Source organism: Plecotus auritus (assembly GCF_963455305.1).
Source record: "Plecotus auritus genome assembly, chromosome: 9".
In the NCBI taxonomy this organism is placed as follows: Eukaryota; Metazoa; Chordata; class Mammalia; order Chiroptera; family Vespertilionidae; genus Plecotus; species Plecotus auritus.
In genome coordinates this window covers 117650525-117667794 of record NC_137783.1, presented here as the reverse complement: position 1 = coordinate 117667794, position 17270 = coordinate 117650525, and the positions used below count along the sequence as shown (strand labels likewise).

At 39.5% G+C, this 17270-nt stretch overlaps 1 protein-coding gene across 8 annotated transcripts in view; it reads left to right on the top strand.

Moving 5' to 3' along the window:
* Positions 1-17270, top strand: part of SBF2 (SET binding factor 2) — a 399474-nt gene that overhangs the window by 205414 nt on the left and 176790 nt on the right. For all 8 annotated transcript variants that reach the window (XR_013958992.1, XM_080640377.1, XM_080640374.1 and 5 more), the window contains 3 exons: positions 9542-9674; positions 10712-10820; positions 16325-16438. Coding sequence is in view for 7 of the 8 variants with exons in the window: in XM_080640377.1 (XP_080496503.1) it covers positions 9542-9674; positions 10712-10820; positions 16325-16438 (356 nt within the window). In the remaining variant the exon portion in view is untranslated. The remainder of the gene's footprint in view (positions 1-9541; positions 9675-10711; positions 10821-16324; positions 16439-17270) is intronic.

Below are 17270 nucleotides of genomic sequence, written 5' to 3'. Positions count from 1 at the left end.
GCTAGCTTGCAAGGGGGAGAAGGGCATTCCAGGCATAAGGAAGAAGTAAGCAATGTGTAGAACCATGAAAGGCCTTCATAAAATAGTTGTTTGATGTTTGATGACACTTGAGCATAGGGTTGTAGGAAGTCATCAGAATGCCATCAGGAAGTAAATCGCTTTTCTTTTCAAAATTAAAGATTAAATATTTATGCTAATTTTTTAAAGGCAACTATTTAAAAATACCAAAGGCAGACAATGATTGACCGTTTGAGCACTTTGTTGATGAGTGTGCTACGCTTGTTAAAGTTGCACATAAAGTATGTAGTTGCTGCATTATATAATTTGAGAACAGTTCCAAAGAATTCTGGTTCAAACCTGTTTTCATTTACTCTGTATGATGCTTAAGTGCTGCTATTAAATAGCTATCTCTATCTTTGTATCAAATTATCTATAATAATAAAAGCATAATATGCTAATTAGACCGGACGACCTTCCAGATGAAGCCGGGGCCAGAGGGAAGCCCGAGTCCTGGGTGCCTGCCGGCGGCCGGAAAGAAGCCCGGGTCCCAGATGCCAGAAGGAAGTTGGTGCCAGCAGCCAGGGGAAGGAAGGCCTACCCTTGCACGAATTTTGTGCATCCGGCCTCTAGTCTATAATAATAAAAGCGTAATATGCTAATTAGACCGGACGTCCTTCCGGATGACCTTCCAGACTAAGCCAGGGCTGCGAGGGAAGCCTGGGTCCCGGGTGCCAGAGGGAAGCTGGTGCCGGCAGCTCTTGCACGAATTTCGTGCATCGGGCCTCTAGTCCTTTAATAAATGCAAATGCTCTGAGACAACATATCCATTAAGGGTTATCCTTCATTGTCACAAAGAGTTCTCTTGTCTAAAATTATATTTGGCTCTTTCAGCACTTTAGAGATTATTCTTCTTATAAAATATGGCCACTGCAACATTTAAGAATATGCAACTTATAAATTATGGCAGGACAAACCGCCCCCTTTCTGTGCCCTGTGGCACTTTGTTTATGTCTCTATCCTTTGTGTTTTAACTATTTATTTACCTATCTGCCATCTTCACTGAACTATGAGCTCGTAGGAGCCTGCCTCAAATTTATTTATATCCCTCCCTAGAGTTTAGCAGTTTCTTATGTATCTCAACAGTTCCATAAAGGTTTAACAGTAGAACACAGGAGGGAATGGGAGAAGCAAGTTTTAATTAAAAGTGTTATTTCTGCTCCTTGCTTTAATTCTCCAGTTACTCTATATTGTCCTTCCCCTTTGTTTGCTATTCTACTCCTAAGGTCCCTTTTGCTTCCTGGTTCTTAAATTTAGATTTTAAAATAGATTTTAATCTGACCGATCAGAACAGGCACAGACTAGGAATCTAGGCCATTTAGTGCTGGAATAATCTGATGTGATTATCCTAGACCTAGAAAACCAAATATACCCATGTACAATTGCCCAATTCAATTACATTTCTTAACTATTTTTTACTTAGAAGATTTCCATTTCTAACATTTGGAAATAATATTCTGAATTTGTAACAAATATTAAAATTGCCTCTCAGTGATAGTTACAAAACTGAACTATAAAATATATGAAACTTGAATCTGTGAAGGTAGGGATCTTGCTTTTCTTCATTGCTGTCATCTGGTGCATGGAATATAGTAGGTACTCAACAAATATTGATCGAATGACTGGTAAATCTCCCTTTTCGTACCTTGTGTCAAGCCATGGCCATTATTATATTCTCTCCATTATGGCTTGATCAGAAAGAACTATAATAAATTGTTTAAGGCTTCTAAAATATATCCTGTCTTGATACAGTGGCCTTTATTTCCTCAGTTTTCCCATTTGAAAGCTGAGACATAATGTTCTATTATTATTCAGAAAAGGGAGGATTCTGGAGAAAAGTTCTTGGCTTTGTTTCTTTAAAGTGGGAAACAAATGCATTTGTTAACGTTTATGTTATAAATTTTAGAATTTTAACCCTAAAGAAAAGTTAAAATCAGGAAGTAATTTTTCAGAATGTTTTACTATTTGAGTAATCAACAGGATGTGTTTGTACCATTGTACTGAAATCAGTAGTAATTATCACTGGAATGTTTGTTTTTCATATTGTCTTCTCTGCTGTTATTGTGCAGCTTTGGATGGATTCTGACTAGTGAAGACTAACAATTCAAGGTTACATAGAAAACATTTCTACTTGTAGATGAAAGAAATTGGATTTATGAATAACTATGTAGCTATGAACACAGCAACAAGCATTGCTAGTTAGGAATAAAAACATTAATGTAATTTCTTAAAATATTGAAGGTATGGGTTATGGTATGAGTAAATTAGGTATGGGTAAATTATTTTGTATTACACCATATAACCTTTCTGGATAACAAAAACCTTACCCTTTAAGCACTAGAATATTGTTCCTAACTCATTTCTACTATATGAGACATAACTCCTATCTTAATAAGTTTAGTGTACTATTCCCCCCCTTGATATTGTAAATTTTTTTAATGATACAGGTAGGATAGAGTCCCTTACAAATGCATGTCTTTATTATTCACTTTATTGCTAAAAAATGCTACCCATCCTCTGAGCCTTCAGTTAGTCATAATCTTTTTGCTGATGAAGGGTCTTGTTGAAGGCTGCTTGCTGACTGATCAGTGTGGTGATTGCTGAAGGTTGAGGTGGGTATGGTGATTTCTTAAAATAATACAACAGTGAAGTTTGCCACGTTGATTGCTTCTTTCACAAAAAATTTCTCTATAGCATGCAATTCTGATTGATAGCATTTTACCCACAGTAGAATTTCTTTCAAAATTGGAGTCAGTCCTGTCAAAACCTGCCACTGCTTTATCAGCTGAGCTTTTTCACTATTCTAAATCCTTTGCAGTCATTTCCACAATCTTCACAGCATCTTCATTTGTGTAGTGTACATAATTGTGTGCGCTATGCTTTTATATGGCTGTCAATCCAGTAGGTTTGTTCACACCAGCATCACGACAAACACATGAGTAACGCATTGTACTAGCCGTTACAGTGGCTTCAACATCACTTAGCAATAGGAGTTGTTCAGCTCCATTCTAATCTTAGGGGACACATGACTATACAAATGTGAGATTAGACTTAATATATTATAAAACTGTTAATTTTGCTAGATGTGATAACCATAGTGTGGTTATGTAAGATATTATCTCTATTAACAAAAACATACAGAAGTTTTTAGGGCTAAATGTTATGATGTATACACTTACTTGGCTCAGAAAAATGTGTGCGTGGAGGGCATGTGTAGGTCAGAGAGCAGACCAGCACATAAATACAAGTGATAAAGCAAATGGAACAACATTTTGATAATAGGTGAATCATGGTAAAGGCCAGATGGATGCTCTGTGCATTATTCTTAGTCTTGCACATTTTCTATAAGTTTTAAATTATTTCCAAAGAAATATTTTTAAAAATACATGTATCCATGATTTAGTTTAATAAATATAGCATCATAAATATAGTTGAAACTTCCTGCATATGCCTACTTGCTGGGGCTGACCAGCAGGCCCTGAGTCATGGATGAATGGTTTACTCTGACACAATGTTTGCTGTGAAAGAGAGGGCCAAAGGAACCAGGCAGCCCCAATTGCTGGCCTTGTTAGGCTTTTTATCGCAGTTTTTATCTTTAGATACAATCAGTAGGGTAAGTAATCTTGGGAGAACACATGTGTTTGTAGTGTCTTTTAAGCAAGGATACCCAAAAGATTAAGCACAAGGATTCCAGTAAACACCCACGGGTCTGCTTATGCACAGACTTGTTTGGAAAGGTCAAGGAATAATTAGGGGCACTACCTTTGATACTCCCCTAAGTCAGAATTCCAAATAAACAGGGCAGGTGACCTTCTGCACACTTCCCCTTTTCTCAGAATGTCCTCCCAAACTTTCCAACCAAGTCTCATGCTTCCCCACACCTGCTCTTCCCAAAGATAAGCACATCCTGAATTTGGTGTTGATTAGTCCCAGACATAACCTCATATGTTGACTGCATGTTTCTAGTTTATATATACCAAAACAATAATATGTGGTAGTGTTTCATATGGTTTTAAACAATACATAAATGTTATTCTGTATAATCATTTTTATACCTTACTTTTCTCACTCAATATTACACTTAGGAGGGTTATTCGTGTTGATATATATGGCGCTAGCTCTCTTATTTTCCCTGCTATATAGGTATCCTAAAAGTCTTAGTGATGTTTTAAAATGTTATATTCACAAATATAAATGCTACAAACTTACCCAAAAAATTCGTATCAGTTGAAAGTTGTATTTACATTTCTTTAATAATCATTGAGTTTTATAAATTTTGAATAATAAATTGCTAGTTTTAATTTTTTGTTTCAGTCAACATTTGCCATCTTCAATCAGAGAAGTATAGTTTCATAGCATGATTTTGGCACTATTTATTCATTTTCACATTTACAGTGTGTCCACTTTTATTATTTCAAGTAGTATTACAGTGTATCATTTTATTCTTAAGTACATGTAAAAGACTTTCAGTAAATAATGGAATTAACAAGAATTACTATAATGACTAAGTCAGAGGGAATGTGCATCTTAACTTCACAGCAATATGTATGTAGTTCCTTTTCCTTATCCATCCTCAAAGAAACTTAGAATTATCAGTATTCAATTTCAGCTTTTGTTACAGGTTTAAAGTCATAACTCATGAATTAATTGGGTTGAATTTTTCTAATTACTGGAGGTGTTGGAGCTTCTTTTCATATGTTTATCAGCCATTTTAGTTTTCTCTTTTGTAAATTGTAAGTTCATATTACATTTCACCCTTTGAACAGCACGAGAGTTAGGGCCACCAACCCCCTGAGCAGTCGAAAATGCATGTATAACTTTTGACTCCCCCAAACTTAACTGCTAAATAGTCTACTGTTGACCAGAAGCATTACTGATAACATGAACAATTGATTAACACATATTTTGTATGGTACGTGTATTATATACTATAGTCTTATAATAAAGTAAGCTGTAGGAAATAAAATGTTAAGAAAGTCATAAGGAAGAGAAAATATATTTACAATACTTATTGAAAAAAAACCTGAGTATAAGTGGACCCACACAGTTCAAACCAATGTTGTTCAACTACTGTATATTCTCTTAGGTTGATTTTTTTTCTGTTGATTTTAGTGGAGATTTAAAAATCATCTTTTGGGCACTTATTCTTTTACATTTATATACTTTCTAGGCAATTTCTTTCAGTTTGAAACTTGTTTCCATTTTTTAAATGTCATTTTTGACAGAAATGTCTTATTTAAAATAATTTATCAATCCTTTCATTTAGGATTTGTGTATTTTACCCTTTCCTTATATAAATTTATAAAGATACTAGAGGCCCGGTACATGAAATGTGTGCACGGGGGGTAGGGGGGGTCCCTAAGCCCAGCCTGTACCCTCTCCAATCCGGGACCCCTTGGGGGATGTCTGACTGCCTGTTGCAATCCAGGACCGCTGGCTCCTAACCACTCGCCTGACTGCCTGCCTGATCGCCCCTAACCACTCTGCCTGCCTGCCTGATTGCCCCTAACCACCTCTGCCTGCCTGACTGGTCACCCCTAAATGCTCCCCTACCGGCCTGATCGCCCCTAACTGCTCCCCTGCTGGCCTGATCGCCCCTAACCACCTCTGCCTCGCCCCGAACCCGGGACCTGGGCTTCCTTCCCTCTGGCCAGCTGCAGGCACCCAGGACCTGGGCCGGCTTTGCCCGGGCCAGCCCCAGCCGCAGGGGACCGTGGGCAGGTGGCTTTGCCTGGGCCACAGCTGCAGGCACCTGGGACTGCAGGGCTGGTGGCTTGTCCCTCTCCCAGGCCACAGGCACAGGCGCTGGCGCCCGGGACTGCAGGGCATGCAGCTTGTCCCTTTCCCGGGCCACAGCCCCAGCTGCTGGCGCCCAGGACCGTGGGGCGGGTGGCTTGTCTCTCTCCTGGGCCGCAGCCTGGCTGGTCCCCATTCCTCTCTCACGAGCTCATTTGTGCCCAGTGTTGAGTGTCTGAGCCATTATGGCGTGACGTCATGAGGGTGTGATGACCATTTGCATATTAGCTCTTTATTATATAGGATTCCCTGACATCTTTTAATGAAAGTTTTAATACCTTTTGATAGTGACTCATGTCACTACTTAGGTGGTGAGTTCAGCAAAATGTTCTTGAGGGCCTTCCCTGTAGCAAGTGTTGTGCTTGGCAGGAGGGGTATATCAGTATATAAGGCCCAGAGCTGCTTTTTGAGGAGCTCACATTTTAATGAAGGGGACATCAGGCAGAAAGAAAATGGGCAAAAGTAGCAGATATATCAAACTGAAGGAAGTATCCTGAGAGCTGGATCAGTTCAATATTGATCACACTGGTGTGGGAGTTGGCGACAGAATTGGAAAGATGGGGATGTAGGTTCATGAAGGCATTTTGACATAGAGCTCAGACTTCATCTTGTGGGTTAGGTGTTTTCAAACATTTTTAGCATCAGAACCCTAACTTCAAAAGAAATTAAAGTTAACAAATACAGCCCTAACCGGGTTGGCTCAGTGGATAGAGCGTCAGCCTGCGGACTGAAGGGTCCCGGGTTTGATTCTGGTCAAGGGCATGTACCTTGGTTGCGGGCACTTCCCCAGCAGGGAGTGTGCAGGAGGCGGCTAATCGATGCTTCTCTCTCATTGATGTTTCTAACTATCCCTCTCCCTTCCTCTCTGTAAAAAATCAATAAAATATATTTTTAAAAAAGGTTAACAAATACAGTAATTGTAATAGCCATATTGTCATCTAACATGCCTTGATGATTTACCATGGTACCATGCTGAGAACCAGGCATTATCCCATTACTTTTTTATAGCAATTTTATAGGATAGGTTTTAATATTATCTTCATTTTACCAACTGAGTCTCAGAAAGATTAATATATAAAACATGTTGGAGCAAAGTTTCTATTACTAAATTGCTTCTGTGGAACAGAATGCTTTTGAAAATCATTACCCGAAAGCACTGGAAAATATTGAAGGATTTAAGGGATGAAAGCAATTTAATAAGATTTATAATTTACTAGTGGCCTGGTGCACGAAATTTGTGCATGGGGCGGGGGGTTCCCTCACCCCAGCCTGCACCCTCTCCAATCGGGGACCCCTTGGGGGCTATCTGACTGCCGGTTTAGGCATGTGAGATCGGGCCTAAACCGGCAGTCGGACATCCCTCTTGCAATCTGGGACCGCTAGCTCCTAACCGCTCACCTGCCTGCCTGCCTGATTGCCCCTAACTGCCTCTGCCTGATTGCCGCTAACTCCTCTGCCTGCCTACCTGATTGCCCCTAACCTCTCTGCCTGCCTGCCTGATTGCCCCCAACTGCCCTCCCCTGCCAGCCTGATTGCCCCCAGCTGCCCTCCACTGCCAGCCTGATCTCGCCCCCTACTGCCCTCCCCTGCCGGCCTGATCTCGCCCCCAACTGCCCTCCCCTGCTGGCCTGATCACTCCTAACTGCCTCTGCCTTGGCCTCCACCACCATGGCTTTGTCTGGAAGGAAGTTGGACGTCTGGAAGATGGCCAGTCAACCCAGTCTAATTAGCATATTACCCTTTTATTAGTATAGATAGATTATATAGGATAGGATTGCTTAAATGGGGGGGGGGCCCTTTTTCAGCAGGAGGAGATGCTCTTGGCAGACAAAAACACATAATCCCTATATCTGGACTGATAGCCAGCCATATGCACTATACTGCCAAGCCAGTCATTAAAAAATTGAACCGCTTTCTTACACCTAACACCAAATGCTATTTCCCTTAAAACCCCTCCTCAGCCCCCACCTGAGGTTCTGCCTTCACAGTTCACCCAGATTAGGTTCTGATTGGTCAGTTTCTATGCCAGTCAGCATCAAAAGCTCTACCTCTTAGGCAGCCATTGGCTCCTTGCAGTTCACCCAGATTTGCTTCTGATTGATCAGTTGCTATGCCAGTCAGCATCTGCGGGCCTGATCAGAGAGGCGGGGCTGATCAGCAGCCCCTGGAGTTGCTGGTGAGCCCTGAAGAGAAAGAGAGGCAAGGGCTGATCAACAGCTGCCATGGAGGCTGCGGATCAGACCCTGCCTCTCTGGGCCTGATCCACAGTCCCCTCGGCAGTGAGAGCAGTCAGTGCTGGGTCTCCGCGGCGACCCAGCACTGACTGCAGGACTGACTTACGGTGTTTGGTCATCCGTTTGGTCATTTTGGACATTATGGACCCTGGCTCTTTATATATATAGATATCCATGATGCTAAAAACTGTCTGGAGGATAGATTTGAAATTAATAAGGACTGGATTAAGGAAACCAGTTATGAAACTCTAACATTAGTCCAAATGAGAGAAGATTAAAAAGTTGAACTCATAAGTTCAGATATATCATATGGGATAAGTTGGAAATGAGAAAAGAATATGGCAGCCCTAGCAGGTTTGGCTCAGTGGATAGAGTGTTGGCCCAAGGACCTGGGTTTGATTCCAGTCAAGGGCATGTACTTCGGTTGCAGGCTCCTCCCTGGTCAGGGCACATGCAGGAGGCAACCAATCAATGTGTTTCTCTCACATCGATATTTCTGTCTTCCTCTCTCTTCCACTCTCTCTAAAAGTCAATGGAAAAATATTCTTGGGTGAGGATTTAAAAACAAAAGAGTATAGCATATAATAATGGGCCAAGAAGAAATCTGCATGTGTCACATTGGTTAAGGGAAATACAGAAAGTATTTTACCTTGAGAAAACTAATGGGGTCTCTTGATTTAGTGGGTCCATGTAATTAAGGTTGAACAGATATAAAAAAAGATGATTCATAATAATAGAGAAATTAAGAAATGATATACCTATTTAACTTGAACTTGATAAGTATGCATGCTGTATTTTCTAGAGTTGCCACAAAAATATAATAAAGGAACCAGCTTATGAATTCCACACTGGTAAAGGGATAAAAGAAGATCCAGGATAAACAGAAATTATAAAGAAAGGGGAGGGAGGGGAAGAGGTACAATAAATAAATATATAAAGTAAGGTACTATATATATTGTCAGACTGGACTTTTAAAAAATTTCAACTACATGCTATTTACAAGAAGTAGATTAAAATAAAAAAAAAATAAAAAACAAGTAAAAGATTAAAATAAAATATGGAAAAAGATATGCCAGGAAAATTTCAACAGCAAAGCTTGTGTGGTTATATTAACATTAGACAAATGCTCTTTGAAGAGGGAAAATTTTATTAGAGCAATGGCAGTGTCTAAAATAGGAATTTAAGTACAGACCTTGGAGATTTAGTTGAAAAGAAGGTAATAGTATGTTTCCAAACTATGTTCAATTAGTGTTAAACTGATTTGAAGAGTAAAGACAAAATTTGGGAAAACAAATCCCATAAGTTGTATGGAATTTATAGTTTAACCAAATATTTTTCTTCAGAGATTTCAAAAATATTGGCTTTTTCATTCCATGTCATTCTAAGTCTGTGTTTGTTGGCAACACATATAAAATTAAGTGCATTTGGTAAACATTTACTCTTGTGTTTTTCAGGAATTCAAAATGTCCTCAGCCTCTTTTGTGCAGTCCTCACAGAAAATAAGGTTCTCTTCCATTCCGCAAGTTTCCAGAGACTCAGTGATGCGTGCAGAGCTCTGGAATCTTTAATGTTTCCTCTTAAATATAGGTGAGCTTTTTTACTTGTTCTTTATTATTCTCAAATTATGCATTAATTATTAATGATTAGTCAAAACATCATGGCACAATAGTTTGAACTATAAGGTTGTATTTTACAAAGTCATGATTCTGATTGAAATCTAGCCTAGAATTTGGAACTTTTGCAAGCTGTCCATTACTGAGTGTTGATTAATTTAGTGAAAAATTAATTAATTTAAATAGTATTATCAGTAGCATTTACTTCTCTTTGAATATTCTTGGTGATAAAATTAAGTTAGTGCTGTGATTTTTTTAATATTGAAGAATCATTAATTTTAGGGGTATATTGGTATTATTGTTCTATTAAAAAAAGAACTCTTACCTTTTTTAGATCCCTACTAAAGTATTTGTATATAAATGATAAGATATCTAGATTTGCTTCAAATAATACAGTAGGGAAGAGAACAAAAGTAGGTAGAAATATATATGTGATTATGCATTAGTAATTGTCATACATGCAGCTTTGTAAGTTCATACAAACTAGAAAAAAAGTAGACTACAGATTTTATTTTAAAACTTTTTTTAAAAATTTACCTATGTACTTTTCTTAACCCTTAGATAAGTCTAGACCTTACTTTTTGTACTTTACCACTCTTATTGAATGCAAAATCAAGTATAGAAAAATGGAATTTGAATGATTGTTTTATATAGACAAATCACCAGTGTTGATGGGGAGGGCCCATCAGGGAGTCAGTGTTACTCTCTGATGTTATAAATGCTTTGAAGCCAGATTAAACACCCAAAGAGACTGCTTGTCTAGGAGGCGTAAGGGATAAGGACGCTGCCCTGGATTCCACTTACTTAGATTTTATTATAGCTGATTGTATCTTTCACATGAAGATTTTTTTAAGTCTGTCCTTTTGAAAATTAAGTATTAATAACCATGAAAATATTGTTGATAATTTCAAAACATAGATAATCGTGAAAATTCATAGCATAAAGATGAAAGAAAAATGTTTATATTATGGAAAAACAAATATATCTCACAGATATTTTCATTATTTCCAGTTATCCTTATATTCCCATCCTCCCGGCTCAGCTACTAGAAGTTCTAAGTTCGCCAACACCATTCATTATTGGAGTACATTCCATCTTTAAAACTGATGTCCATGAACTTGTAAGTATTTAACTTTACATTGCCAGTTATTGAGGCCAGAGGTTTATCTTATTACTTTGAGTTTTATAACATTTCAACTTATTACTATTTTCAGCTCTATTGCATTCCCTACAGAAAAGATTGGCTGGAAGAAAAGCATCATTGTAAAACCTAAACATATTAATTTTTCTATAGCAAATATGAGAGATTTACAAAATGAATTCATTAATGCCCTCTCCTTTGGCATATTAAGTTTATCTTTCTGTATTCTTCATCCTGTCTATGGGAAAGGAAGATAAAGTAATCTATATAGCATTCTATTTATACTTTTGTAATGAGTACTTTAATTTATTCATATTTTGAAACTAGGCCTGTATTAATGCTGAATGGTGGATAACTAAAAAGCAAAAATTATTTGCAAAAGAGTGAAAGATTTTAGTGGAATGCAGGTTCAGTATGAGCCCTGCCAAATTATTCTATTTCTTGCCTTGGCCAGAGTGGCTCAGTTGGTTGGAGCGTTGTCCCATATACCGAAAGGTGGCTGGTTCAATTGCAGGTCAGGGCACATAGGGGAGGCAGAAGATATATAATTTCTCACATTGATGTTTCTCTCTCTCTCTCTCTCTGACCCACTCCCTCTCTCTAAAACCAATAAGAAGTGTATCGTTGGGTGAGAAGAAAGATGATTCTACTTTTTATGCCATAGGAATAGAAAGAAATACCAAATAAGAAAAGTAATACTCCACATCAATGATTTTTAACCAGTGTGCTGTAACAGTTTTTAAAACATGCAACACCTGACTGTTTGATCAGGAACACTGACCTCTTTTCCCATATATCTATGTATATAAAAAGCCATTGACCAACCGGAACGACTAGTCGCTATGACGCTGACTGTGGCCAGCAAACTGGTCCGATGGGGGGGTGAGGCCAGCCGGCCAACCTCCCACAGCCCCTTCCCCCGGCCGGCCCTGCCCCAGATGGGCCCCCACCACGTCGATCAGCCCGCAACCCCTCCCCCTGGCTGGCCCTGCCCCCAACCACCTGCAGCTCCTCCCCCCAGCTGGCCCATGGCCCCACCCCCCCGCCAGCTTCACCCCCGATTGGCCCCCCCCACTCTGATCAGGGGCAGTGCAGGCTGTCCAACCACCCAGGCTGCTGGCCCCCAATTGGCCCCCTCTACCCCAATTGGGGGCAGAGCCCGTCGGCCAATCACCTGCGGCCCCTCCCCCCAGCCGGCCCAGCCCTGTTGGGCCCCCATCGGGGCAGGCTGGCCAGCCAACGTCCTGCTGTCACCTCCTCCTGACAGCCCTGGCCCCGATTCGCCCCGATTGGGGCTGGCCAGTCCCAATTCACCCCGATTGGGGCCGGCTGGCCGGACCCCACCCATGCATGAATTCATGCACTGGGTCTCTAGTTGTCAAATAAAAAAATGAAAACAGCCAACACAATAATAGCCGTCCAGTGTGAATGAATCAAAATTATATCTATTTTTTTGTCAAATTGGCAAAAATATGTTTTGGTATGCCACAGAATCTTAGTAATTATTTTATGTGTACCATGAGATGAAAAGGGTTGGAAATCACTGCTCTACATCTAAGCTAATTCTGGAATAACGTGTTTAGTTCTCTCTACTGCATTTTATGAGGGACTGTAACAAAATAACATGCTTCAGAGAAGGATATCCAGGATTCTCAAGAGTTTAGAAAATATATCCTGTGAGTCCAGCCAGCGTGGCTCAGTGGTTGAGCATTGACCTATGAACCAGGAGGTCATGGTTCAATTCCTGGTCAGGGCACATGCTGGGGGTTGCCGGCTCGATTCCCCAGTGTGGGACGTGCAGCAGGCAGCTGATCAATGATTCTCTCTCATCATTGATGTTCTCTCCCTCTCCCTTCCTCTCTGAAATCAATAAAAATATATTTAGGAAAAAAAGAAAAAGAAAAAAGAAAATATATCCTGTGAAATCCTAAGGAAATCTTGGGTAATAATAACCTGATACTATTTGATAACTAATGATAAATATTTAAGTGGCTGTAATGGGAAAGAAGGATAATGCTTATTTTTTATAGCTCTAAAAGGCTGAAATAGAATAAGTGGCTATAGTAAACTTCTGTTCAATATGAGAATTTTTAACCATTAGAGCTGTCCAATGACAATGACTGGGTTTCCTTATGTGAGGAGTGTATTCTCAAGCACTGTAAATAGAGTTTAAGGAACAGATTGCATGACACTTTTCAGGAAGATTAAGAATACTTCTTTCCTGAAAAGTTGGGCTATATGTCATCTATGATCCACAGATCTTTATGAGTTTATATTTCTATTATTTTTAGTTTTAAATGCAAAGAGGTAAACTCTGTTGGTACTTATACATGAGGCCCAGTGCATGACATTCATGCACTGGGGGGTTGGGGGAGCCCCTCAGCCCAGCCTGTGCCCCTTCACAGTCCTGGAGCCCTCAGGGGATGTCGACTGACAGCTTAGTACTGCTGCAGAGGCATTGAGCATCTTCCCCCTGGTGGTCAGTGCGTGTCATAGCGACCGGTCATTCTGCAGTTCAGTCCATTTGCATATTACCCTTTTATTATATAGGATTACAATTGTAATCAAATTGTAGGTGTCATTTAAACTGACAAAAAACTATTCAACATTGTAATTATAAACAGGACCTTCATTCATATATTAATCATTCTGCCTAACCTTATATGTTGGTATCTATCTAGTTCCTTTTTAATTTTGATATCACTGTATAAAACAGCCATGGGCAAACTACGGCCCGCGGGCCGAATCCGGCCCGTTCGGCTGTTCTATCCGGCCCGCGGAGCCGAAAGAGCGGAGGGTTCTCTTGCTCTCCCCTCCGCTCCTTTACTTTGAATTTATATTAGTTCACACAAACACTCCATCCATGCTTTCATTCCGGCCCTCCGGTCCAGTTTAAGAACCCATTGTGGCCCTCGAGTCAAAAAGTTTGCCCACCCCTGGTATAAAATATGTATAAATCAATAAACATCCAGTAAAGCCTAGTTAGTACTAATCTACACTAATAAAAGAGAAATATACAAATGGACCATCACTTCGTGATGCCCACCAGCCAACTAGGAGTGAATATGCAAATTAACCCGACAAAGATGGAGGTGGCCCCGCCCCCCAGCTGCTCCGAGCCTCTGGGCAGCAGGTATCCAGGCACTGAGCTTCCAGGTGGGGCGGGGCGGGATGCCTGCTGTAAGGGGGAGTGTGGGGAGGCGGAGGGAGCTACAGGAGCGGCGCTTCAGCTGGAGCGAAGACAGAGGCAGCGGCCAGAGCGAAGGCCTGGGTCCCGGGTGCTGGAGGAAAACCGATACCGGCAGCCAGGGGAAGGAAGGCCTATCGCACAAATCTTCATGCAGTTGGCCTCTAGTTAGAAGTATATCCATCTAGCTTATAGGTAAATTTTTCCAGTAATTTTTTTTTTCTCTGGAGGTAGGACAAACCAAGTGTTGCCAAAAGTAAATTTTTAAATTTTTTGAGGAATACATTAGAATGAATTTTAATCCTGTAATCAATGAATTTTAATCCTGTAAATAATAACTTCAGCAATCTTGGCGAGTTTCTCTTACATTTGTATGTAAGTTATTTGTAAATAAACTTGTAAAATGCTAAAAGTCATTTTCTTTCTTGAGCACCTAAACAGTACCATTTTGATATATAATAATAGTTTTGATTGTTAACTCATGTAATGATTACTGTGTTATTTAGGTTATGGCTACACTGCTATAATAAAGCATCCGAAATGCAATGGCCCAGACAAATGGAATTTTATTTAACACTCATGCAGCGATCCTTAGAGGTGTTCCTTATACCAGCCCAGTTTGCTCCATGATATCATTGAAAGTTCAAGCTTATTTCCTGCTTGTCCCTCCACCAGAATCCTCTCATGTATTGTCATCATCTGAGCGTTCAGGGTTGGGTTGCTGCTAATTCATAGCTTCAGCTATGGAAAGAGGAAAGAGAGCCTCAGGTCTCCTCTATTTTGAGTACTTGAAAGTATACACATTGGTTTTCACTTTTCATTGGCAGAGATTTAGTCACTTATCACAACTAATGTCAAAGGAAGCTGGGAAATATGGTAATTCCCCCTTATCCATAAGAGATACATTAAAAGACCCAAAATGGATGCCTGAAGCCATAGGTAGTCCTGAACTTTATATATATTATCTCTTTTCTTATACATAACATAGCTCTCCACTTAAAGGAAGCACTTTACAGCTTCTCTTTGGCATATCGAAATTGCCAGTATAACTACACTTGCACTTTGGGATCATTGTTAGGTAAAATAAGGCTACGTGACAACACGCACTGCAATACTGCCATAGTCTATATCAGTGATTTTCAACCTTTTTCATCTCATGGTACACATAAACTAATTATTAAAATTCTGCAGCACACCAAAAAATATATTTTTTGCCGATCTGACAAAAAAATAGATATAATTTTGATTCATTCACACCAGATGGCTATTGTTGTGTTAACTGTTGCCGTTTGTTTTTTTTTTTTTTTTAAATCTAAGGGAAATTAGGTCAGTGCCACTGTCTAAATAGTCAGGTATTGCATGTTTTCTTGTGGCATAACCAAAGGACTTGTATGCATGCATATAAGCATAAGCGATGGACGCAGACATCAGGGGGTGAGGGTGAGGGCAGGACTGGGGGATGAGGGGACAATGGGGGGATAAGGACACATTTGTAATACCTTAATAAAAAAATACATAATAAAAAATAAGAAAAATAAAAAAAATTCTTGTGGCATACCAGTGTGCCTCTTTCAGCACACCAATTGAAAATCGCTGATCTAAGTGACAAGTGGGTGGGTAGCATATACAGTGTGGATACTGCTACACAAAGGGATGATTCACGTCCCTGGCAGGACAGTGGGCTGGCCCAAGATTTCAATACACTGTTCATAATGGCATGCATTTAAAACTTATGAATTGTTTATTTCTGGAATTTTCCCAGACCACTTGACTGAATGTAGCTGAGACCACAGAAAGCATAATCATAGATAAGGGGGGACTACTCTAGATAGAAGCTCAGAAGCCATGAACCCAGCGTTCTATTACTATGGACAATCAAGAGGCTTTCCAGCCCTGGCCGGTGTGGCTCAGTGGTGGAGTGTCAGACTGCGCACCAAAGGGTCTCGGGTTCAATTCCTGGTCAGGGGCACGTACCTGGATTGCCAGTCAATCCTGGGCCCCAGTGTGGGAGGCAACCAATTGATGTGTCTCTCTCACATCTATGATTCTTTCTCTCTCTCTCTCTCTCTCTCTCTCACTCTCTCTCTCTCTCTCCCCCTCCCCCCTTCCACTCTCTCTAGAAATCAATAGATTAAATATCCTTGGGTGAGGATTAACCAAAAAAAAAAAAAAAGAGAGAGAAGAAGAAGAAGCTCTTCCACACCTGGTTCTTCTCATTTTGAATTAGTGACGGTCAAATTAATTTGCTCAACAACAAATATATTGTATTAATTATATTAATTTTTATCTCCTTTAGTTAGATGTAATCATAGCAGATTTGGATGGAGGAACTATTAAAATTCCTGAATGTATTCACCTCTCGTCCCTCCCGGAACCACTTCTACATCAGACTCAAGCAGCTCTTTCTTTGGTAGGCCATTTTTAAATAGCAATTTTCTCTTGATTTAAATCTAAACTAAGATAGTTATAATTAAATATCATGAGCAGTGTAATTACTTTTTAAAAAGGTCTTAAAACATAAATATAGTCTCATGGAGTATTTAGGAGTCTTTACTAAATATTATCTAAAGAATATACTTTGAATCCTAACTGAATATTTGTTGTACATTCATTTTTTCACTCAGCGTATTTACTTAGTACTGAATAATGTCATAGGTATTGGAAACACACGTGTGAAAACAAGACTAGACTCTGCCTTGAAGTCACTGATTCCCTTAAACTCCTGTTAGAAGCCAGCACTTTTTTCTTCTCCTCTAACGTCCTATTGACATCTCATTCCTCTATGATAGGTGTGCTACATGCAAAACAGTAGGATGTTGTTTTGTCAATGTTCTCAAGTTACTACAAGAAGATGTTACTTATAGACAGATTAAATGTCCAGCATTCTGTGTAGTGAAGTTTTAAGAAACATGTGGCCTGGATGTTTCTCATTGGAATGAATTTAACTTTTTGTAGTTATTTTACCTTATTTGATTTGTAAAAGCACAGTATTTTATTTTACTGACAACATTTTTAGGTGCCCATTGATCCATCATCAGAAAATTGAAACTTAGAAATTCTACATTTTAAGCCATTACTAGAACTAAAGCCTTCATATTCTCCTCAATATTTCCATTAATTAATTAATTTTTAATTATACTAAGAAACATAAAAATAAATGCTTGTTTAAAATTTTCAACTATATAGAGAAATAGCTCTGCGCTAGACCATTCCCTTCCCAGAGGTAACTACTGTTTTATAGC